General features: G+C 40.1%; 2 protein-coding genes across 2 annotated transcripts in view; one reads left to right on the top strand and one right to left on the bottom strand.

Annotated features, from left to right (window-relative positions):
- Window positions 1-26,299, top strand: part of CACNA2D3 (calcium voltage-gated channel auxiliary subunit alpha2delta 3) — a 636,447-nt gene that overhangs the window by 470,033 nt on the left and 140,115 nt on the right. The window lies entirely within an intron of this gene.
- LRTM1 (leucine rich repeats and transmembrane domains 1) lies at window positions 614-15,676 on the bottom strand. Its single transcript, XM_069967017.1, has 3 exons — window positions 15,378-15,676; window positions 8,618-9,214; window positions 614-1,841 (listed from the first exon to the last, which is right to left on the bottom strand). Exons 1-3 carry the CDS (start codon window positions 15,382-15,384, stop codon window positions 1,393-1,395), a joined length of 1,053 nt encoding a protein of 350 aa, XP_069823118.1. The 5' UTR covers window positions 15,385-15,676; the 3' UTR covers window positions 614-1,392.

Genomic DNA, 26,299 nt, shown 5'->3' with positions numbered 1-26,299 from the left:
ATGGCTCGCAAATCATGTGGCAGGGTTGTACAGACATTGTTAGTGAGGTCCCAGATTGCAGGCGTTTAGCTGTTTTAGTGCTACTCACAAAGTTTGCTCATCTATACTTACCTGTTGACTCTCCTCTGGTGTCCTCCTTCTCCAGTCTCTGGTGTTTCCTGCAGCTGCCAAAATTCCACTCCTGAAACTGGACAGCGCCTTGGCCAGTAATTGTTTAAATGGGCTGTGACTCTCGAGACAAGATTGTCAGCCTACTCAGCCAATCACTGGCCACGGCGCTGTCCCAGCTCAGTCAGTGATTGGCTGAGTGGGCCAAAGGTGGCGGGAGATACTGGAGACCCGGAGGAGGAAAATGGAAGAGTGCAGACAGGTGAGAATACCAAAAATACCAGCTGATATTTTCTCATTAAATGACGGCCATCCAATAAAAAAGAGTAATTATTTTAAGAGCATGTGAACGTTGCCTGAGGGGCTGATTGGAGATTCTTAAAACAGGTCTTGAACTTTTTTGTATAAACTAAAGTTAAACATTAACATTCTACCTTACCAAAGCAACCACTAGCGGGAGCAAAGGAGGTAATTTTATAGTAGATAGCCCATCCTAGGACAATTACTGTAATAGAAAAGCATTTACTTAAAAGTCATTTTAAACAACTTTGCAGAGATCAATAGTACAAGCGAATCATAAGTCTTCCTTATGTACTCACAAAGCTATAACAGTTGTAGTCACAATATGGCTGTCTATGTAACTCCACTTAATTTCTTTAAAAAAGCAGACAGGAAGAGGATCAACATGGTCTTTGCAGCAAAGGTTGTATAATGTCTTAGCATGTCATGCAATCATCCAGCTACATGGTGGCAGTATCTTGGTTTTAAAAAGTAGACTATGTTATTATTGAGTTACAATATTCAGGAAGACTATGTTATTATTGAGTAAAAAGCATGATGGGCATTCCCCTCAATGATCACTGCAGGCAGCATTATTTTACCATTTTATTCTATGTCTATTCAGGGGATGTAGAAGTCTGTATCAGAAACACAACTCCAACTGCAATAAACATATAAGTAATTCATCTGCAATGAATCTTTAACTTATAAACAACAGTGGTTAAAAGGAAACATTTTCTGAAATTATTTATTCTTCTTTTTCAATGTTTTTTAGAATTGAAAGAGAAAGCCATTTTGTTGGCCATATAATATATAATATAATATTGTGCCGTCCATCATATCCAGGTCATAAATACATTCCATTCATATGGTTCTGGTTGGGGGATCACACTATAACAGCACAGTCAGAAGATAAATAATATGGTATAAAGTAAACAGTTCTAAAAAAAAAAAAAAAAAAAGGTTGTTTTTTTTTTAGGAGGTAAAGAGTAAATAATTTGCAGCTCAAGCTAATGACCCATCAAGAGGTTCTTTCTCTTCGGGGCTTCCATGTTCTGTAGCAGATGCCATCCGTTCCACCTCCTTAAGCTCTTTATGATATTTCGCCATAATTGCTGCATAGGCGCATCCATATACTGCAGCTGCCAACATCATTAGACATACAATTCCACAGACGACTCCAGTGATAACAACTGTGGCTATGGCATGCCTTAAGTTGGCTGGCCTTGGCTTTGGTTTTGGTTCACATTCAGGAAGACCACTCTCCATGTGATCCCCGTGATGTCCGTGTCTTCCATTATTCCTGTGCTCCAGCATGTGTTGGTGGATATTTACCATTGGGAATGAAGTGGTTAATGGAGGACAACTTTTATACATCTCAAATGGGATTTTGAGAAGATTCTTTCCTTTGCGGTCCTCTGGGCCGATGCAGGTCAGCTCATCAATAATGCCTCCTAAAGATAAAAAATAATAGAAACAAATTCATGAAAGGTTTGGATAGGGAGACAGAGAGGGTTTAGGGTTAGGAATAAAATATAGGGAACATTTCTTTGTAGTCTTGCAGAATGTAACCATGTCATTCAGGAAAAGCTTTCTAACATATCAGTTATTATAAAACCAATCATCATAGATGGGACATCATTGTGGCAATTGTTGGCTGAGTGAGCAGATCCTGTTTTGAACGCAGGCAGAAGAGAGGATGCGATATAGGGGCTGCAGGGGACCAAGGGTAGAGAAGTTTATTTTTTCTTTCTTTACAGTTTTGGCATAATATCAAGCTTTTATGGTCACTGGAATATTCCTTTAAACAGAAATATATTTCATATGCAAAAGTGAAAAGTAATGTGGTCTTACTCTTCCAAACTTTTTGCTATTCTGTATTTTTGCTTGTCTATTATCATTCTCATTATCATTTGGCTTTCAAAATGTTTTTTTTTTTTTTTATCTTTAGATCCAAAACTGCTCCCCCTCTTAACCCTCCCACTGCTATCTTAATACCCATTTATAGAATTTAATTATTATGAGTGTATAATATAATATTCCTATTTAGAATAATGAGTATCTCCCCTTTAAATGGGTACATTTTTTTTAAATTCTACATTTTGGATATTTAAGGGAATCAGAACAGTGCACTTTGAGACATATGACGCGTCATCTTATGAAGCCTCCCTATTAACACATCATATTATTTAGTAGTACCAAATCAATGTAGTAACTTTAAAGGGGTAATACTGTGCTACAAAAACATGGCCACTTTTCTCAAGAGACAACACCACTCTTGTCTCCAGTTTGGGTGGAGGTTTTGTAACTCCAATCCATGGAAGTGAATGGAGCTTAATTGCAAACCACACCTGAACTCGAGACAAGAATGGGGCTGTCTCTGGAAGAAAGTGCTCATGTTTTTGCAGCACTGGATAAGCTTTTTAATAGCAAAGCATAAAACAGCCATAACTGTACATTATCTTTGCTCTGAGTAAAAAAAAATTACTATGTCCCTTTTTTAAAATAGTTTTGAAGGGTTCCCAACATTAAGTAGAATACAGAATATTCCACTGGTTGCATCCAAACCAATCAGCTGTAATCTCTGTAAATAACTTTGCCTATTGGCCTATTCCCCTACAATGCCGCCATAGGGGAAATCAAGTATTACAAAATGACTTTCAAAATAAATGGCCTGCCATGGCAGTGGAAATGCAATTTTTTAAGAAATAGTTTAGATTATTAAAGATTATTGAACGACTAAGCTGACTAATCAAATTGCAATGTCTAAAATAAGTACACAATACTAATAATTTTTATGTTGATATTACATTTGGTAAATCTGGGGTGTAATGATAATGATGGTAACAATAGTATTTGCTTTTCTCATAATTCCAAGTCTAAATAATTATAGTTCTTTTATGCATTGGCGATCGGTAAAGATTTAAATCCCTGCATGTCTCCGCATATGAAAAAGATCAGATAATGCTTTACTTGACACAGAGATGTAGCCCAAAATCTTTTACCTGGCAGAAAAATAAATATTTTAGGCAGACTTCCTATTTGGACTCCATGCTGTGCATTTTTCTATGGGTTTTTGGATGCTGAAATATATTTGGATCACTGTTGTTTTTTCTTTTTTACAGCTTTTATTTATGGACAGAACCTCCAGAGAAAATAGAGGCAGCTACTGCCAAATGTCTCTGAATAACTGGCTTGGTTAGGCAGGCTTCATGCTGCAATTTGTGATACGAGATTTTAAAAAAAAATAGTAAAACAACTATATTTTATTGACCAGTTTAGCTGCACCACAAAAATGTCAATTGTGAAAAGCAACAAGGAGAAACTGTGCTATGCTCGAAAGGAAAAAGATTGTCGAAATCTATTTCTACATATACAGTTGGTTTTTCCAGAAAATTTATTATTTTCTATATCTGCAATAGTATTAAAATGTTTGGTTTCTAAAATGCTTAAAGGGGGTTATCCCCCACTCCATGCCCATGGGGGTGTTGGAGGTGACAGAGTCTTCTTAAGGGCTATCGAACCAACATCCTGTACCTTGTCTTGTTATAGCCTAGTGTCTCTAGTAAAGGTCTACTCTCCTTTCCTTATATCCTATAAATTCTGCCCACTTCCCAATTTCCAATTTTGCTTGACCCCCTTCTGTACCAAACTGACCCTGCTGTTGCTGACTGAGAGCACCTGCCTGTTTTAGACTATGTTTCTGCCTCATCCTTAGGTACCATTTTGATTCTGTATGATTTAGACTGTGGTTTACACCTACCTACCTGAACCACTGCTCACGTGCCGGTACCATACCCGGCTTGTGTTACCCCTAAAGTGTACTGTACCTGTCGTTATAAAAAACTTTTGACATGTCACAGAGACATATGCCCTTATATATAACCCAATATATAAAGGTCCTACTGCAAACCCTATAAATCAAACCAAAAGAAAGGGGGAATAAACCCACCAACAAAAAATGCAGGACCAAATATTATGAAATATATATTACTTTTCTTTTATTAGGATATATGTAGAAAAAATTATTTACAAAACACGTTAAAAAACACAATATAGGAGCTGACACATAACCAGATCCCCGGAAAAATGGTGGTGGTAAATTACATTACACAGTAAATATACAACAATACAAATGTATATGTAGTATATGAATGTTAATTTACACAGACAAAGCACTGGGCATTGGGCATATAACTAGACCAGTATTATGCGCAGTAACAAACAAAACCTATACAAATTAGATACCATAAGTATACATTGCCCATTAACCTCTTAGGGACATATGACATACCCGTACGTCATATGTCCCCGAGAGGTGTTCAGAGCAGGGCCGCGCGGTGACCCAGTTCTGAACCGCCGCGGTCCTGGGGGCCGCGTGTAGCCCGGGGCCGCGGCTATTAGTGGGCACGGTCCGATCGCCGTGCCCGCTAATCAGGTAATAACCATATGCAGTCGTTCCCTGGTGTCTAGTGGCGGAGATCGCTCCTCCAGGACGTTGTCCCGGAGGAGCGATCCCCGTGTCTGTTACCTGCCGGGGTCTCCGCCAAAATGTAAAAAATAAAATAAAATGTTGTTAATAAAAAGCCCCTCCCCTAATAAAAGTTTGAATCACCCCCTTTTTCCCATGTGTTACATAAAAATAAATAAACATGTTTGGTATCTCCGCGTGCGTAATCGCCCGAACTATTAATGAATCACATTACTGATCTTGCACGGTAAATGGCGTAAAAAAAAATCCTAAAATGCAAAATTGCGCATTTTTGGTCGCATCAAATCCAGAAAAAATATAATAAAAAGTGATCAAAAAGTTGTATATGCGCAATCAAGGTACCAATAGAAAGAACATATCATGGTGCAAAACCTGACATTTCACACAGCCCCATAGACCAAAGGATAAAAGAGTTATAAGTATGGGAATGGAGCAATTTTAAGGAACATATATTTCTTAACAATGGTTTGAATTTTTTACAGGCCATCAGATAAAAGAAAAGTTATACATGTTATATATCGTTGTATTCATAACGACTTGAGGAACATGCATAACAAGTCAGTTTTACCCCAGGGCAAAAGGCGTAAAAACAAATACCCCCCAAATAAAAGAAATGCATTTTTTTGTTCAATTTCACCACATATTGAATTTTTTCCTGATTTCGCAGTGGACTTTATGCAAAAATTCAGTCTGTCATTGCAAAGTACAATTAGTGATGCAAAAAATAAGGGCTCATGTGGGTTTTTAGGTGGAAAAATGCAAGTGCTATGGCCTTTTAAACCCGAGAAGGAAAAAACGAAAATTGGCCCCGTCCTTAAGGGGTTAATCTTGTCCTTAGTGCGGTTACCACCATACCACTCACCCAGTGGTCACCGCACTGTACTTAGGGTATCTAATTTGTATATGCTTTGTATGTTACTGTGCATAATGCTGGTCTAGTTAGTATATTTCATAATATTTGGTCCTGCATTTTTTGTTGGTTTCTTTTGGTTTGATGTCACAGAGACATGTCAAAAGTTTTAATCGGTCCGGGTCTAACTGCTCAGACCCATACCAATTGGGAGATAGAGCAGGGAGAGGACCACAACTGCAGCATGTCCTCTCCCGGCTCTGAGTTAAAAAAAAAATGATTTGGTGTCACCGCAGGTCCATATTCATTACACATTACATCTGTTTTGAATGGCTGTCCATATAATATGTGGATAGGATCCACTGAAGCTTTTCACTCTGGCTTACAGGAAGGGATTTCACATAGAAGTCCAGCCTGACTGGCCCACCAGAAAACTAGGGGATCAACCAGTGGGCTCATGCTCTGATATTATCCTGCAGAGAGTTTACTAACATCTTGAAAGTTATAAAGTTGCTGTCATTAAAAATAACTTTTGTCGTGGCATCAGGCATGTTAAATGTTATTGATCACTGTCATCACCAGTGCCCTCCACTCCCCGACTGTATCTCCGTAACGGCTAATTCCGACAATCTAAGTCTACGAGGCTACATTGTTGGAATTATTGAGCAGCTAGGGATTTGCAGGAGTCATGCTTTCTCTCCCTGGTTATATTTCCTAATCACAGCTGCAAACAATAACTTTTGACATGCCTGATGGCCGCTCGCCCCCCAGTGTGCTCCATAGGCATATACAGTCTCAGTGGTAGACACTGGGGGGTGGGGCATGGTCACATGCTCCTTCATGTCTGCCATCTTATGGACAGGCTCACCACAAAGCAGGACACCACAGCATGGAGGAGGGGAATCTGGTTTTTGCTAACTATTTTAGTATAACATGGCCAACCCCCTTAATAAATTCTACTATACTGACTGTAAGTGCTGTGAGTCATACTATTTCCTATGTATGTATGTATGTATGTATGTATGTATTGTAATTGGTTTCCTACACCACCCATCTACTCTTGATGATTTTATTAGAGATTTTATTATAGCTGGTTAAAAAAAAGGTATTACAGTTTTAGGTGCACCGACCCTTTAGGCTACTTTACAGTACATAGTTACATACTCCAAGTACAAACATGGCTCAGGAGAGTTTCAGAGAGACATCCATTTATTCTAAGTAGCACTGATGCAGATAGATGACTAGTCATCTGTTAGGAGGCAGCTTCCATTGTGCAATAGTTTAACCAGACTTTAGTACATGTGGACTCAAGCTGATTCTTTCAAATAGACAAATGAAGAGAAAAGCTACTCGCTGGAGGGATCAAAATCTAAAATACATTATTAATTCTTATGAATGTTAATATGAAGCATGGGAGTGCCTGACAGAAAGTCTGGATGTCTTCTGATTAGTGGAGTTATACAACTTTGAAAGTCCCAGTGATTCCCAAGAGTGTTCATCCCGCCATTCCTAAGCCTTTATATATATATTTTTTTTTTTCTGTCAAGTTACTGATTGTCATCCTGAACAGATTAAGCGCATGTTATACGCTTTCCAGAGACAGCTGCTGGACTAGACATAAGCTGTGCACTTGTAATGTCAAAAACAGACAAAGTGAACAATCGAGAGATCAAATTGTATAAATTCTGACACATGAATAGAAAGCACACAAGTCCATGGCCCACTAAAACATTACTTGAGTTGAGTATGAGTTGAGTAGGGATGTACAGACCAGACCGGATATTTGTTATGGGGTCATTAAAGATCTAGTCCTGGATGATACTATCCACTTGCTAATTCACAATGATAACCATGGCAGGATCCTGAACAACTATATTGTTAGCAAACAAGGGATTAGGGTATTAAAGGAAAACTTTTGTTAAGAAAGATTTAACCCTGTTCCATTCCCAACTATAATCTAAGCTTGTTTGTTATTGGTTTCTAGTACATGAATTGGTCTGTTTGTCTGCAGCTCATCCTGACTTACACCCTGAAGCTGTTGAAAATCCTCGCTTGCTGGTCCACTCTGTCTCTCCTACCTCTGTACTCCTCCTCCCTTCTGAGACAGAAGTCACATGATCTCTGTCTCTTCGGTTACCAGGCAAGCTATAACACCTCTTATCTGTAACCCCGCCCACCACTGACATCATGCAGTGATCATTTGGCCAAGTATAGGGGAGAGTAGACCCTGTTGTTTCATCTTTATTTTTCTCTAATCTATCTATGTAGATAAATAGATAGATACTGTCTTTACTGTGCATAGCAGAAGTACAAAGAAGTGATAGAAAACTAGTAAGACAATGGTTTCTTTTTTTTTTCTCTCCCTAAAGTCTAGATAGATAGATCTCATGATAATATATACTGTATTACACACTAATTATATGCTAATATATGTATAGTTCCCTTGCATAGTATTGCATTCTGATTTAGATATTCCCATATCCCAAAGGTTAATTTCTGGAACCGAGCCATGAGAAACAAATATCTGTAACAGCCTGGTGTTTAAACGTACATTGAGAAATAATAGAAGTAATTCAATCCCAGAAAAAAAGTATTGAAAAATGCAATTAAATATTTAGCTGATGAGCTGTGAAAATATGATGTTTGCAGAATTTGAGACTACTGTTCCTTACACCCTGACATCTGTATACAGTAACAGATCATTTACAATCATGTGTAAAATGAAGGAAGCAGATTTTAGCTAAAACCGTTTTCTCACTCTTATTGACCTCCGGCGATGACAGTAATAACATTTCTGCATTATTGGACAGACTGCATGATAGACTGTGAAGACTGTTCTAATACATTTTCCATTGTGCTACCAGTATTGCTATGTGTCTTCTACTGACCTGTATATAGAAAGTTCTCCAGCCAAAGCTTTAGACCCACAACCGGGCAGCTGCATTGCCAAGGGTTGGCTTTCGCAAGCAACACTTTAAGGTTTGTCAATGTCTCCAGCACCATCCTGTCAACTGCTTGTAGATGGTTGTATTTCAGTCCAAGAAAGGTAAGGTTTCGAGTGCTATTTCCTAAGGATTCTGGCAAAGCGCTCATATTGTTAAAAGATAAGTCTAGTTCCTTCAGAGCAAGTAGAGGTGTGAATACCTGACCTTCAATATACTGGATGAAATTATTGGTCAGATTTAGGAGCTGCAGGGAACGTTGGTAGTGGAAAGCATATGGCGGCACTCTTGAAATGGAGTTGTTAGACAAGTCTAAAATTCGGAGACTTGGGACATTGATAAAAGATGTATGGTTGATAATTCGAATCTGGTTACCCTGCAAGTACAGTACTTGAGTCTGTGATGGCAAATGACTGGGAACTTCCAATAGTCCTCTATAGCTGCAGTCAACAGTCCGTGAAGAAGGCTGGCAAGTACAGATCTCAGGACATCCCCAAGCCATGTTGATTACCAGAATGAGACAGGAGGCTAATAGCAGTCCACCTAGGTAAACACAGAATGAGAGGAAGCATAAATAAGAATTTGTTTTGGATTTTTCTACTTTACTTTTTTCCAAAAAGATTTGGGAGAGCAGATGCAGTGGTTTAAAGGGACTAATTTTCTGGCAATGGTCTATGGGAAAACAATATACTAATTAGTTTCCGCAAAGACTATCCTTTACTAACTAAACTAGAGTCTCTTCCAAAAAGAGACACTACTATGTAAAATTGAGATAGTTCTGTTATCCAATTTGGAAATCCATTTTCAAGTGTCCTGTTTGAGAATTTCGAGGTAATAAGTGAGAAGTCCTACAAATACAACCTTAATCAAGAGTAGAAAGCAACTAAAAAAGGTGTCCCTTGTTCTGGAACATCCAGAAAGTTCATACGTCACATGAACAGCCTATTGATTTCAATGAATATTATGTGCCTTATTTGATATGTGAAAAATAGTTCCTCCAGAACTAATTAATCATTGATGTTCCTAGTAAAAAAAAAAAACACTGTGGTCGCCTTATAATCTGGAAACCCATTTACCAAAAGAGAAGATAACCCCTTTAACAATAATCACACAATCATCCATTCACAGCATTCATATTTTGATGAATATACATTGCTTGGGTGGTTCAATTCGAAACTAAAAAAACGAAACTAGTCCGCATAGAGTGGCTAGGATGACGGTATGTCTCTTACCTTCATGCTCAGCAATGTTCCTGTACTGTTTGTTGCGAAATCTTGTGCCCAGTAAAGCTGTCAGGAGCACTGGGGGTGGGGCTACCGACCCTCGATCACTGATCTGGCCCGTCCCTGCTGTATTGATAATCAATAGAAGGGGCGGACCGGCCTGGGGCAGATCGGCGTGTGGGATCAGTAGCCCATCTCCCAGTGTTCCTAACGGCCTTGACGGGCAAAATATTTCACAACAGACAGCACGGAAACAGCACAGACAATAAAGGTAAAAGACATACCTGTATCCTTAGCACCCTGTGGGCACTAGGGAGCTATCACCTGATGATAGATCTCCTTTAAATGTTCATTCCAGGGTTGTACTGTTTACTTACCCCCTATTGAATATCACTGAAAACATAGCCACTTCCCTCCAGAAAAAGTGCTACTCTTGTTCTCAGTTTGGATGTGGGTTTTACAGCTAAGTTTCAATAAAAAGAATAGAACTGAATTGTAATGCTGTTTTGGAAAGGAAATAGCTTAGTTTCTTCAAATTCTGGACAACATGTTTAAAGGAGGTATTCTGGGGAGCAGTAATGTTGGGGGAATGGGGGGAGTGAGTATGCAGACTTTTTTTTATCTTCACTGCAAAGGGAGGCATATAACTTATTTATATATATCTCCAGGAGCAGGAGCTCAAATTTTTCTTAATTGTACATATAATGGCAGATAAATAAAACAGAGTGCATAATGTTAAAGTGAAAGTAGGCGGTGGTAAAGGTACATAAGACCCAATGCTTCACATGGCCATAATACAGCTGCATCTTTGCGTACCGTAAGTTTGATTTAGTGGAAACATGAACGTTTCTGCTGCTTCCAGCAATAATACCAAAACTAAAATGATAGGTTTCACACACCAATCAAATAAGCCTGGCATGGAAAGGGGGTAATAAAGTTATATCAAGTTCTCTTTAACTAATGAAAGAAGTATAAGGTTTCAGATTGTAATACACCAAACCTACTAGATAAAGCTACTAATGTCAAATGCACTGACTATTCCAGCTCTGCTACATCTGTATTTTGTATATCAGCACACAATCTAATCCCCAGTTTCATGTGTCACGAGTTGATGAACAGTCTAAGGCAGAGAACATTCTCTTAAATGTCTGACAAAGGAAAATGCTTCCCTAAAGTCCTGGCTGGCAAACACTAAAGGACAAGTGATTCCTGACTGATATGGAGAGCCGAGCCGTACAGTTCTTTTCCCTCACACGCTGACATCTGAACAATGCTTCTCAATGCGGTCACCCTTATATTTAATAACTGTGTTTGATCACCTGCGTATCACAGGCAGCGTTGTTAACCTGTCTTTCTTCTATTCATCTCGGTCAACCTTTAATGCACTCAGAACGACACTGCTTTGTTTTTTTTCCACATTTTCTATAGGACCTTTACAAGAGTTGACGTTGTTTAGAGGTTGTTTTTTTTTCAGTTTTGGAAATTATATAATTTTTTTTTATGTCTGTGTACGATAAAGGTCGCTTACTATAAAGTAATTGGAGACAGAAAGTCGAGCCTTGGTTGTCCCCATTCCCTTTGGTATTAGAGACAGATATATATGCCAGACTCTTTGACTCCAGTTTGATAGCTGTACACTATGGGGGACATTTATGAAGTCCGCCTCTACATACATCCCGTGCGCGTCGGTGCGCACAGCCGAAAACCTACGCCACCTGAAAAAATGATAAATCGCGTGGACTCTGAGTTCGCGCCCCCCGTAACGCCCCCTCCACACCCCCTCCCCGCCCCCCCGGCGTACTCGGCGTGAAGTGCCGGTATGCGAATATTTTATTCACAAATCGGCCATTTGCGAATAAAAAAAATACGCAAATCGGCACTTTCCGCCGAAAATCATCTGTACGCCGGATGATACATGTCGCCCTATATATATATATATATATATATATATATATATATATATATATATACTGTATACCTACAGTGGTCCTTCAACATACAATATTAATTGGTTCCCGGACGACCATTGTATGTTGAAACCATTGTATGTTTAGACCAAAATTCTATGGAAAACTGGCCCAGGTAAAGAGCAGCACAGGACATGTAGTATCACACTGTACTCAGAGAATCACTGCTAGACAGCCAACCAGGGCAGGCACTTCCGTAATACTGGGGTTTTACAAGTAAAATGGCCAGCTTCATTGGTTGATCATCTAGTTATTTACATGTCCTGCAGATCCTGACTGTTCATAGCACATTGTATGTTGAGTCTGGTTTCAAGTTAAGATGGTCCAAAATGGACCATTGTATGTTGAAAATATTGTATCTTGAGGCCATTGCAAGTTGAGGGATCACTGTGTGTTTGTGTGTGTGTGTATATATATATATATATATATATATATATATATATATATATATATATATATATATACCATTATTTACTACCATGAAATTATATATACATACTATCTGAAAGTTCTCAAGAAAGTCAATCCAAGTTCTGTCACTCCAAGTCATGCTCCAGGAGATGTAATTGAAAGCGAATTTCCGAGCATTCATTCACGATCAGTGTCACCTCTCTCTCTCTCTCTCTCTCTCTCTCTCTCTCTCTCTCTCTCTCTCTCTCTCTCTCTCTCTCTCTCTCTCTCTTTCTCTCTCTCTCCCTCTCTCTCTCTCTCTCTCTCTCAGCCAACCCTGCTTTCTCAGTACTTGAACTTGTCCTTTATCTACTTTTAAAACATTTGTCAGGAGGAATTGTTAAAATGATAAATTAGGTCACAAGATCACAAAGTGATATGCAATACCTTAAGTTGTAATCTACACCCAAGGTCTGTAACTGTGATTAAGATATCTTCATTCTTCACAGTTTTTTGTCTTTTTTTCCTGTGAGCAGATGCGAAGTCTTCACCTTTTCTTTATGGATCCCAGGACAGAATAGAATAATTACACTATGTTGTGCAGGACTGACATGTTCATGAAATCGGAAGAATTTGAAATTCTTTTAACATTCGTGAAACTGTGAATATGTAGAATTTATCTTGTTTTTTTGTTCTCTCAGACTTCAGGAGTTATCAAGGAGTTATCCAGGAATTTACAAACAGAGCTTGTTTCTTTCAAACACAGTGCCCCACCTGTCCTCAGTTTTCACATGGTATTACAGCATAGTTTCTCTGAAGTGAATGGAGCTGAGTTATAATACCACACATAGGTGTGGCCCTGTTTTTAGAGGGAAAAACCCCTTTAATGTTTGATCTAAAAGCCTCTGTTCTCAAGGACTGAACATCATGGATTCTTCATATTTCTTAAAAGAGGAGGTACCAGAGGTACTTATCCTAACATTAAACTATCAATGTTAGAAGAACACTGGCTAGGACTAATATGCTCTGTTAGGCTGAGGTAAGTTTTAAGGGGCAGTGTGTGTCATGTAGGTCATATCTATTATTCCAGCCCTTATTTGTTTAAAAAAAGTATGTTGAATGCTAGGGGAAAATAGAAAAAAAATGCATACCTATCTGACCTTGATCCTCTACCAGCCCTCCTGCAGATTCCTATTTGGTAACTGCCTGTCCCCTAGTCTTTCCTCTTCTTCCTGCTTTCAAAATGAGTGCTCCACTTGGAAGCAGGAAAAAGAAAAAACACCAGTGGAACCAACAGTGATGAATGGAAAGCTGTGGTTGACCAGCAGCCCTGTCAGCGTACCATTTTCACAAAAGGGCTGGAATACCCCTTTAATTTTTTGTGTCACAGCTCCCTCTGTTCTAGCACTTGATATAACACAGTTTATAGGTTTTAACTAGGGTGTCCCTTTACAGTCATTCTGTCTGCTGCAATTAAGTCAAGGAGACACATGGTACCTTTCATATGTCCATCTGTGCTTCTAGAACATAGAGAAATGTTTTTATTCTCCTGTCCATAGATTCAAATACACTTCTCCAAGCTCATAATATTCCGCATAATGAAATGTCTCCTCAAAATTTGGCAATTCGGTTAATCTGAAACTTGAGACAAATCTTTTAAAAACGCAACAGCCTAGGAGACATTAGAGCCATCAAGACTTTTTTGAAGCAATTGCAACATATTTTTATTCTGACTACATTTATTCAGATCAAATCAAACCCCAAACCATCCTGACATATACCTCCGAGTCTGGAGCCCATCCTTATTAGGAAAAGGGGTACCTATACCTTAAAGGGGTTATCCAGTGTCAGTATAGTAGCATGAGCTTTCAAACTATTGGAGCTCCCAACATCTTAATAATTAATTATGCTGGGAGCTCTGAGGTCCACTCTGCATGACCCCATCTGTGCATGGATGGGTTTTTGCGGACGTATGCATTAGCCCTTAGAAAAACATGGCCACTTTCTTCCAGAGACAATACAACTCCAGTTCAGGTGTGGTTTGCAATTAATCTCCATTCACTTTTCCCCAAAACTGGATACAAGAGTGGGAGAAAGTATTGCTGAATAACCCCTTTAAGAACAGTCCATAGAATCATAGACAGTTACATCAGAAATATGTAGCTGTTGTAACCAAAGTGATTGGTCGACTAATACCCAACAACCTATACTATACAAATATTGGTAAATTATTGGTTGCTGGCATCACTACAGGTGATAGTAGTTATAGTAGGGGTCGTGTATAAGGCATGAGTGTGCCAATCATGTAACACATGTACAGCACCTGACACTGCTCTGTAGGAAGCGTAATACTAGCAGAAAAAGATGTGTATGACTGCTGTTATAGCAAAGGAACATGGACTTCTGCGAGGACGGAACTGCAACAGGGATTACCCGTCATGTTCATCATACAACAATCTGCACTACATATAGTGTAAATGATCTGTGATAACTGTACCTACACTGCTCAACAACTGAACTTGTATATACACAGAGATAGTAATAGATGAGATAGAAAGATAAAAATGATAGATACAGTAGATAGATAGATAGATAGATAGATAGATAGATAGATAGATAGATAGGACATATACAGAAAAAAAGCTAAAAAGAAAACAAAAAAGTTATAATGTTGATAATAAGCTGTATTTTATCTTTTCCAGGTATACGTACTAACTTATACGTACTAACTTATTTAGTTGTAAAAAATAAATAGTTAGATTGCAAATACATTATACATACATTGGCGCCATCTAAATAATAATAATAATAATAATATAACACATTCACATACAGTATATATATATATATATATATATATACACTTACACACTGTTTACGGTATTCCACACTTGGAGCGCACACCAGGCTCTCACACGTGTGTCCATGTGCTGGCTTAGCCTCTACAGATGTCTGTACACATGACCCTTTTTCATGCAGTGAACCATATACATATTTTATGAGTTTCTCTCGCTGGGGGCTCTGGGGAGAATTATCTTCTAAATCTCAGGAAAAGTTGTAGGAAATTGCTGTAGGGTTGAGAAATGTTAACACCGGGGATAATATTTTTGTGGCTATTTCTCTCACCTTTCATTGCTGACTGCGCTGTCGGCCCTGTTACCAGGTTTTCTCAAACATGACCTGCAGAAAGAAAAACATTGGGAAAGTTGGGACTTGTCTGGTTCTCAATCCATCTTCATTAGTGACCTTCATGGGAGTGAGACGCGCTTCTTCTCGTCGCCTCCACACGCGTGTGTTGTTGTGAGTCGCCCATCAAAGCACAACTGGCTATTTTTGCATCTTGAACCCCCCTCATATTTTTTTTCCCAGGCACCATCAGAGAGATGCTGTCTTCTTTACTCACTCAACAGAGTCGGGGAGTGACTGACTGTCATGTCACGGTGGACAGCTGTAACAGGCAAATCTCATCCTCAGTCCTAGCCCTTTCTCTGACTTAATCTGCCTGAAATCGAGGTCATACTATTAAGCTGCCTTTTAATCCTGTGTCGGTTCTGAATTATTGCTCATGCCAGTGCTGGCAAGATCAGGTGACAGTGGTCGTGTATTCTGGTCACCGCTATTGGAGGCTTTGTGCTTGTCTGTGTATCCCTAGACATCGATTTGCATGTTGATGACAGACTTTGACAGGTCAACTTGTTTGCATTACCCGGGGATCATTCTCTGTGACATCTGAAAAGATTGCGTCTGCTGAGCTGACACAAATTTGGGATATGAAAACACGGTGGATTTTCACTTAACTTCTTTTTTAAGAATGGGATTAACAATTCTTTCCGAGTAGCCACTGACAGATATATATAGCATGCACTTGTCTGAGCACTCATCTGCTTGCCAGGGAAGTTCATTTATATAGTACGTACGTGCGCAGTATATAGAGGGGTCGCTTTGGTCTCCTGAGAGATCTGTGCATACCGTCAACTGAGACGTTGTCACTCAGATTACAAGGAACGCGGGGAGAGAGAAGGGTTAAACTTTTGATGAGAGTCACGCTTCTCCCGGTGCAGCTGCCCTTCAATTCTATTTGCTATTTGTAGTGTATCTAAAATTATCATGACAAATGAATGTTGCGTGCTGGTTTGTGAAATACACATCAATACAGATCTCGGAGAAACATATGTGGTCAGGTCACCGTACCGTAATATGTATGGTGAGGGTCAGTGATATATATATATATATATATATATATGGGGATAGCAAGTGTGCAGCTACAAAGTCAACTATTTCCCAACATTTCTATTAAATTATATATACCTTATACTCCATATGCCAGTACACTGTATCTGTAGTTACGTAACATGCACAAGCACCTGCTAGGGCAGTGATTTTCAACCAGTGTGCCGTGGCACACTAGTGTGCCGCGACACATGGTCGGGTGTGTCGCGGGGTAAGTTCCCCAACTATGGTGCCCCTGTGAAACAGGAGAAAACAATGGGGGAGAGAAACCTGGGGATGGGGGAGAAACAGGGGAGAGAAGCAGGGGGGAGAGAAACATGGGGATGGGGAAGAGAAACAGGGGGGAGAGAAGTTTGGTGGAGAGAAGCATGGGGGAGAGAAGCACAGGAGAGAAGCATGGGGGAGAGAAGCATGGGGGAGAGAAGCACAGGAGAGAAGCAGGGGGGAGAAGTATGGTGGAGAGAAGCACAGGAGAGAAGTAGGGGGAGAAGTATGGTGGAGAGAAGCACAGGGGGGAGAAGAAAACAGGCCCAGGTTTCACACTGAGTGAGTATCAATACATTTAGAATCTATATTATTAACTATATGTATAATATGTACTGTTTTAGTGTCATTTTGTGCCATTTTGGTTGGTGGTGTGCCCCGGGATTTTTTAAGTATAAAAGTGTGCCACGGCTCAAAAAAGGTTGAAAATCACTGTGCTAGGGCATATGGGGCCAGCCTTGTGATCTGTGCACACAGCACACATGAACTGTCTACAGGGGAGAATCGAGCCAGAGGTGAGCTACCAAAAGCTATCTATCTATTCATCTATGTGTATATACAGATATTCAAATAGGCTAGAATTTGAAACCTGTTGAAATTCTCTACTATACAAATATATCCCCCTATACAGTGACAATATATATTGGTAAATACCAGTGTTACACATTGTATAAATAATGACCGTGAACTACATCCAGCAACCTATAGGTGACGTCTTCTCTAAATGGTGTCACTCACTTATCTTCTTCATGATTCTTCTCTTCAAAACCAACCAGAGAAACATTTGTAGGGGGATTTGTGAAGCTTACGCCAGAGGCCCCTTCTCCCTGGCATACGCCTCCCGTATGCCCAGCTCACCCGATGGGCGGGCTGGCAGAGCTTGGGGTGTGTGATAAGGTGGGGAGGAGGGGTGGCCTCCTCCCGCTCCTCATTTAGCATTATTTATGCCTGCTCGCAGGCGCAAATCATGACGTAAATCTTCACCTGCTTCCAGCAGGTGTAGATTTGGTATGCCGGGGGCAGAGGATAAGTGCGCTCGGACTGTCTGCCGGATTCATTAAGAGGCGTATGCCTATTAGTAAACCCTGCTGGAGAAAAGGAGGCGGGCCTAATATAAGACTTGCAAACTTGTACGCCGGTCTTCGTGAATCCCCCCCCTGTATGTTCCTTGCTACAGCACATATAGTATTAGGTCCCTCTGTGAGCAAATAAAGTAGTAAAGCCCCTCTGTACTCCAATATAGCAGTTAAGACACTCTGTACTACCCTATAAGGCCCCCTCTGTGACCTCATATAGTGGTTAGACCCACTCCTGTGCTCCCATATAGTTGCATATAAGTGCCTTCTGTGCATCCATATATTAGTTAAGCCTTTCTGTGCAAGTAGGTCCACAGTATTTTGTATCCTCCATGTAGTACCATAACCCCCCCCCCCCACACACACACACACACTTGTTATCCCCCTAGTAGGTAGTATCCCCCTGGTAGTTATCTCCCCAGTACTGTGTATCCACCATGAACTGTAGGTAATTCTCCTGTGTGATAGCCTTACCCCATGAAGCTACCTCTGCTTTGTAGATAGTCCCCCTGTAGGCGTCCCGCCCTACAGTAAATAATATCATCAATGTAGATAAAAAGAGAGAGCAGACCTGGGAGGATTTAGAATTTGTATATCCTAAAGGCCCTATCACATGGGCCGATTATTTGCCCAATCAGGCCGATTGAGGTAGATATCGCCCCATGTAATAAAGACAACGATCCACCAAGGAGATGATTATCTGCTGATTGTTGTCTTTCAACATTGTGAAAGTATAGAGTAAATGATAAACATACATACTTACCTGCCCATGCTCCCCAGCTGACCAGAGCTGCTTCTGAAGCTTTTACAGCTGTCTCTGAAATGACAGGCTGCTCAACCAATCACTGACCGTGATGTTGTCCTGTCTCGGTCAGTGATTGGCTGAGCTGCCTGTTATTTTAAAGACAGGTATAGAAGCATCACCGTTGGCTTGCTGCAAGATAGTCGAGTCGCACAATAGGCTCTGTAAGCGAGTGTCGATCTAACAATATGTAATATGGCCTTAAGGCTGGCTAGCTTGGATGAACAGTCATTTAGCTGATAGCTACTTCATGTCACATGATACGCACATACACAATAACACTTGGTTCAACCTGAGCATGAATGTGCTCTGAATGGGGAGAGGGGAGTTTGCTACTTATCTCTAAAGGATGAAGTATTGTGGAATCCAACTGCCTGATCCTTCTCTCCCAGAAATTATGCTATCATGGGGGAGTTGAGAGGCCCCCATACACTTTATGTAGCATGTCTCACATGATGCTGGCAGGTTCAGTCAACATTAAAGGGTTATCCAGCACTACAAAAACATGGCCACTTTTGCCTCACTCTTGTCTCCAGTTCAGGTGTTGTTTGCAATTGAGTTCCGTTTACTTCAATGGCCACTTTGGACAGACTTTGTCCCCCCAAGAGAAAAACAGCTGTTTCCAAAAATTTAAGACAAAAATTTAATTGAGAATCTTGAATTGCAGCAGCATTAATGTCCTAACATGTTAATAGAACAAGGTCAGGCAAAGTTAAACCACATGTGTGCTCCTTAGCCAGTAATAACACAACACGTGTTTCCAACACTATAAAAATACTCAGAAAAAATATGGATCTCTACTTAAATTTTAAGATGAAAGACGATGATTTAAGAAGTGACGGCTTATCTGTTATTGTGCTGTAACATTTTGTCTTTTATTATTGAAAAGGTCCAGTGTTCTTGTTTAATAGGGTTTCCCTTTACAAATGAATCTCTTTCTGGCTTTGGAACATGGCTTGTCTTGTGAGATCATGGTCAATTGTTTGCAAATGATCTTTCAGTCAAAATATCCCAAACCTGCATAGGCCGAGTAGAGAGTCTATGGAGACTATTAATACAGGCTGTAAATATCAGGTTATGGTGTTACACATTTACAATATACTGTATATCTCACCTAACGCTGGTCGTCTGTTGTTTTGCTGGACATTGGCCAATGACAGTTTTCTACCATTATATCATATTGTGGAAACATAGACTTGGAGTCTTATAGGGGTTTTCCAGGACTATAATATTGACGTCAATCCCTGGGTAGGCCATTAAGATATATATTAGAGTGGAGAGATTCTGACTTCCAACATGATCAGCTGAATGAATAGCTGCTCTGCCTGATAAACAACGTAGGGGTGCCGCACATTTTGTATCAGTGGGGATACTGCCAGTCAAACCCCATGTTCTGTCACACAATTCACACATTGCCATGGCATTAAGATGGTAGCTAAGGGAATGCCCTTGGATCTGCCATCTTAGTACGCCTTGTACAAATGCAAGATATACCAGGAGAGTTGTGAAAAACCAGAACCCTACAATGCAGTAGTATATTGTATAGGCAAAAAAGTTATGGGGGAGATTTAGCAAACTAGTGTAAAGTAGAATTTTTTAGTTGCCCCTAGCAACCAATCAGATTCCACTTTTCATTCCTGACAGATTCTTTAAAAAATGAAAGGTGGAATCCGATTGGTTGCTAGGGGCAACTAAGACAATTCTACTTTACAACAGTTTGATAATTCTCCCCCTATGTATTTAAAAATATATAAATCACAATGACAAAATTGTTCCCTGGTGTTCTTGTCTTCTTGATCAAAAACATGTACCCCTAAGGCTATGTTCACACAACATCCAAAAAAGGCATCCGCTTTTTGTTTTAAAACGTTGTCCATTATTGCATCAATTTAATGGACCCACAACATCAAAAAAAGAGAAAAGGTGTCTTTTTTTTCTATTTAAAAAGATGTCAGTTTATTTTATAATAAAATTTATGTACTGTAATAAATAGTGAAAGGGTTTGGACAAAATTTGAAGAATATGGTTCCCCCCACTCCCAAAACAGTGTCAAACCAGTCAATAAAGTTGTATAAGATGTTGCATCTCTAGACTATGTTCACACAACGTTATACTTCAGTGCATTGCAATGGAATAAGCTTCCGTTCTTTACTGCAGTGTTCACACAGCGTTATGTTAATGCCCTTACTTTAGAACGGGCGATAAAATAATGTACGTGCCTATTATTTCCTATTGAGTGAACAGTATCCGGAAATAATAGCTGTTTACACAATGTAATGTGCGGCAACGGCCGTACATTACATTGAAGTGAATGGCTAAGTGATTCGCCGGCACACCCAAATCAATGTTAAAAAAAGAACGTTCCTGCAGTTGATACAGATTTATCTGCAGGAATGTCCCTAATATGCAAGTAGGAACTTAACCATACTCTATTCACTTCAATTGAATCAAGCTGCAGTTCCAGACAGATGTGACACTGTTTTTGAGAAAAAAAACAAAACATGTTTTTCTGAGCCTTTACAGCCCCCTTAGACATTCAGACCTTATAATCTAACCTTACCCAGTGATCAGGGGTCAGCCTTTACTTCTCTTTGACAACATTTATTGTGGGGTTGGTAAAGGATTCATTGCATTTGTAGACCACAGCATGAACAAATAGACCACCTGACCACTTATGGTTATAGTTTTCTCAACTTTTTTATTTTTATTTTTTTCCCCAGATTTCACATATGTGATAGTTGCTGTAATGCTTTATAGGGAGCCATGCAGCAACCTCATGCGGCATTGGGCAAAACTCCCAGCAACCATTATATGTCCATTTTTATTTATTTATTTATTTTTTTGCTCAATTTGGCACAATAATATCCTATGTACACACAAATGTATTTTACAGAATACTTAAAAATCTGCGTTCCTTTTACCAAAGCCGCCTTAAAGCTGAACAGACTTCATCCCTGTCTTGATTTATCAGATAGTTACTGGTGACATTGAGGCCTGTATATTCATCTTGACACAATGAGGACAGACCAGATGTAAGCATCAGGCCAATCGCCCAGCTCTAGGGGAGCTTACAAATTAACCCCTATGATACAGCGCATGCCTATAACAAACAGCATTGTCTTTTAAAAATCCTGTATTAATTTCACGTTCTCTGCAAGGCTTTTGGAGACTGCGCTTAGCAATGATTTATAAAGTGACAGCTGAGTACTTGTAACCTGGCAGAGCATAGTGTAAAGGGATTTTGAGGGAAAAAACGAATGATTATTCCAAAAGCTTTAAAACCGAGGACATTCTATCGAGTGATGATATCCTCAGCTGGATCATCCCAAAGCTGCTCTCCAGACACAGCTCATAAGCACAACGTTATCAGTCGTGCAGAGGAAAGGCAACAAATATACCGGAGTCCTGTATTTTCAAGGCTCCAGTAAGAAATAATCTGAGATCTATTGATTTGGCCTGTCAGTTATATTTAGTATTGATGTGACTTTATCCTAAAAAAAATTAAGGTCCCCTAAATACTGTACATAACTTCCCAGTAACTATAGAAGTTTATCCTATGTTACTATACTAAATGTCTCTATGTCCATGATGTTCAGTCCTCACAACCCGATGTACTACTATACCACCTCTTTTGTTAAAGCTGGACCCTTACTAATAGTAACTGCACCCTCAATTTCTACTAGCCACACCCCTAATTTAAAAAAAAGCTGATATCAGTAGTTCAGTATATAATAGTATGTAATATTTTAGTTCCCAGTATGCAAAATGCTACTATACTGTACATTTTTACATCTGTAACCCATTTGCCGGTAGGTTAGTCATCTGGCTGTGATCATCCTTGTGATGTAGACAACTGTTCCCAATCGCAGGAGACTAGGTTTCTATATGACCATATGTAAGATATAGGAAGGAACTCAGCCTATTGATTTAAGAAGAAATATAACAGTCATAAATATACCAAAAATTCACAAACCCAATGGCTTAGAAAGTATGAAGAAGCTTGGTCAGATATTAAAGGAGAGGTCTGGAAAAAATAAAAATATGCAAGCAGGTGGTGGTGGTGGTGGTGGGGGTACATAATAAATAAGCGCTACTTACCTCTCCCAGTGCCTCTGCAGAGCCAAGTCACAGGTTCAAAGATTCCCTAGTTCTGATGTCACGACTTGCGGGAAAATGCCTGACACGGCTAATGGATCGAATGCTCAGCCGATCAGTGACTGGAGCAGCATCCTGCCCAAGTCACTGATTGGCTTAGCGGTCAGTCATCAGCCGGGTTGGGACGTGTCAGCTCCGGAGATCCCGAAGGCCAGTGGGGATCTTGCGGCTAGTACTGTGGGTAATCCATGACATCACTGCAGCAGGAGATGCCGAGCCCGGCAAGCATCCTGGAGCATTGAGACAGTGCTACGGAGGCGCAGGGAGAAGTAAGTAAGGCTCCCTGCCCTTGCCTGATTGAAAATTTTTATTTCCTCCGGACATCTCCTAAGTCCTGCTGTGTGTTAAGCAGTTTGACAGTTCACTGCAATACATTCAGATCACAGTGAACTGTAAAAAGCAAAAATAAGTGATAGGATTTTTTCTTTTTGACTAAAAATGGGATAAAAAAAAAACTAAACTTAAAAAGATCATAACTGAAACTGATATCATTATAGCTATTGACTATAATGGTGCCCCATTGCTGTAATCAATGGTAACAAGTGGGTGGATGGTCAGGGCATGCAGTGCACTCCTGCACGCTTTTCCTGGCTATCACTCATGCTCGGAGCTCGTTATATTAAGGGATATAATAAAACGTATCCAGTTTTCCTAATGTTCCGCATCCTAGAAACCCTAGAAATATTATGATAGCGTAATATTTAGTGGCTTTGCATTCGCATGGCCCTTTATGCTTTTTCCATGAACTTCGGGCAAAGGACTCTATTGGTAAGAACAAATTCTGAGCAACATCCCTCCAGTGAATACTTGGAGCAGACTGGCCCCTTTTCTGGAAATATCTGGAAATTGCTGATGTAAGTTCAGCCAAATGATTTACACATTGTGGAATTGCCTTTGGTCATCTACCCTTGGGTATCAATGTATCAGAAGGTGAAAAATCCCCATGGTAGAAATTTGGCATGGCTTTTACTAAGCAATAAAGTTGGAATACATAATATGTTTACATGGGGGAGACCCTAATTCAATAAGTATAAAGTGCAAAATAGAAATGAATGTAAAAGAAATGTCTGGTTTAATGTCCCTTTAAATGACTGGGACCTTGCAGGATTTATTTAGTTCATATGAAGTGGCGGGTGATGGTTTTGAACCTTTTAATGAGCAGAGCCACACACGCTGCCCACGCCTGGCCCTGGGCTCTGCTTCTTTTCCCTAACACCCTGTGTCACTGAGCTGTCTTGGCAGACTGTCCGGGGTCCTATCCAGGTGCTTGAAGCACAGCGATCCTCTAGGCTGCATACAAAGGCACCAGTTCCAATAACCCACAGGTGGTTTTTATGGAGCATAGGACACCCTGCACACTTCACATTCAGACTTGGCAATGCACATTCCCAATGGAAGCCAAGTCTGTGTCTGTTCTATTTACATCTAGTTGGATTGTATAGGTCAGTTTGTTCAACCAGTACAATTAACCGTTTCACTGAATGGGAGCTACAGTGCACAGGAGAGAGCACAGCAGAGGTTAATAAGCAGTAGGCGATAGGGTGGTCTGCAGTAACATATTTGCCTTTATTATACCTCTTACCATCTCATAAATGGTGTATGAATGATGGAGCACTTTAGTGTTTTCACCTGTTAGAAATTAGGCACAACTATGTTGTAAATATTCTCTGCACGACCTATGTAAAGCCATATAATTTTATATAATACAATGTGTATGCGAGGAATGTAATAATGAGAACCCCTATATAGAGGTGAGGGGATTTTTCATCTGATTTGCATTTTGACCATTTGCTTAATGGTCACCTAATTCTTTGGTCGTTTCAGTGGCTTTATACATGACTAGGTATTGCAGAGTCAGGTCCGTAAACCCAAGCCCACAAGACCATCTAACCACTCTGCCCGTGTACCCAGATATCCTCCATACCTAACCCTTACCTCTTTCCTTTGAAATAAACACCGACCAATGTATATATATTGATATGAAAATATAACAACATATCAAACGTGTGTAAAACCACATCCAAACATTACTTATCATAAAAGGGGAGATCCTTGCAGCTACAAAAAGTCTGGTACCCATCCAATGACCAGTAAGATTGTTACTACCCCCACTTTAACCACCGCTACCCCCAGCTGCCCGCAATGGCTCAGGAGCAAAAAAACCACCAGCATTGCAATTTAGACCAAGGACCAAGGAGATATAATAAAAGGTAGGGACCATATTTTTTGTGAATCCCCCCTCACCCAATTCTTATCACCAACTCCAAGGACCACCACCCACTTAGCTGCAATGACCCCCTAACCTGGCTGCCTAGACCCCACAACCCTGTACCAGGGAACAACCCACCCAAGTTTAAACTTCACCCCAAAACCAATCCCTGAGGCCAGCAACCGACCACAACAATAATTCACCAAAATAGAGGCAAGGAAATGGGCAACCCACCCCAAATCTAGCAATACAGAGCAGGAGAAAGGGATAGCTTACCAGACCACATGGACTGGCTTTTCTCGCCTGTAGGCAGAATAAATAACCTCCCGTGATTATCCTATTTCCACCCCTCCTACTTCTCCTTAAGTTCTACCCTGCCTACATCCCAAGTCATGTGTGCCTCCTCCTATTGGCCCCTGGCCTGGCTCCGACCCTTCTTTCCAGCCATCACACTTGTTCTATATTATGCCACACTAGACACTCAATGTACTGCCATAAGTTACTCCACACTCTCACTAACAATATGTTTGAATAATGTAAACCTTCTTGCAGCTATAGACTATGTTCCCATTTCGGAAACCTAGCGGGGAAAAGCGTCCGTCTCATAATATAGACGGCCACTAATAATGATCTGAGGTTTTTATTGAAAGGCTGTCACTTAATGGTAAATAATGGACCACGCTTTAAGATAACAGCTGTTAGTTGCCTTTAAATGGGGGTGGTCCAATAAAAATGGCCATCATTTCAACAGTGTGTGAACATAGCCTAATGTCATAGACACTTATATCCCCTTGATGCAGGAGATAAATTCTATAGAGCTAGATCTATGGGCCTATCTCCGGTGCCGAGGAGAGAGAAGCACTCAGCTGAGCACTTCTTCCCACTTATTTTAGTTATCAGTGGAGGTCTCAGCACTCAAACTGATCAAAACCTTTGACTTGTCTCTATGATTCGCCTGCTTACTATGGAGTTGGGTGAGTGGAATTTTCTGACTATTCCTCAACAGCAGCTGCCAGGTAAAATAGGGTTCAGCAAATATGCAAACAGCCGAGCCAACAGCCATCTTTAGGCCAATTTTTTTAGATTCACCTTTGATGATTCCGAGAGAATAATGGTTCCTTTTACTGTATTCCAGGGCTGCCAAATTGTAGTGTCATTGGCAAATCGCCGGAAGCCACTATTGTTATCTTATTACCTATTCTAACACAATATTGCCGCTTACTTAGGGATATACATGTGTCAGTATGAAGATGAAAGCGTTTACACTCTGTTATTAATACTAGTTTGATAGGATAGGAACAACTTTTATAAC

Source organism: Dendropsophus ebraccatus, chromosome 4, assembly GCF_027789765.1.
Source record: "Dendropsophus ebraccatus isolate aDenEbr1 chromosome 4, aDenEbr1.pat, whole genome shotgun sequence".
Lineage (NCBI taxonomy): Eukaryota > Metazoa > Chordata > Amphibia > Anura > Hylidae > Dendropsophus > Dendropsophus ebraccatus.
This window is presented reverse-complemented; position numbering and strand designations above follow the sequence as displayed.

What these genes read in the sequence shown, in the direction of transcription:
- LRTM1 (XM_069967017.1), bottom strand. An exon ending in GGAGAACTTTCTATATACAG is followed by an intron (nt 1,842 to 8,617) that starts GTCAGTAGAAGA and finishes TTTTATCTTTAG; the next exon opens with GAGGCATTATTGATGAGCTG.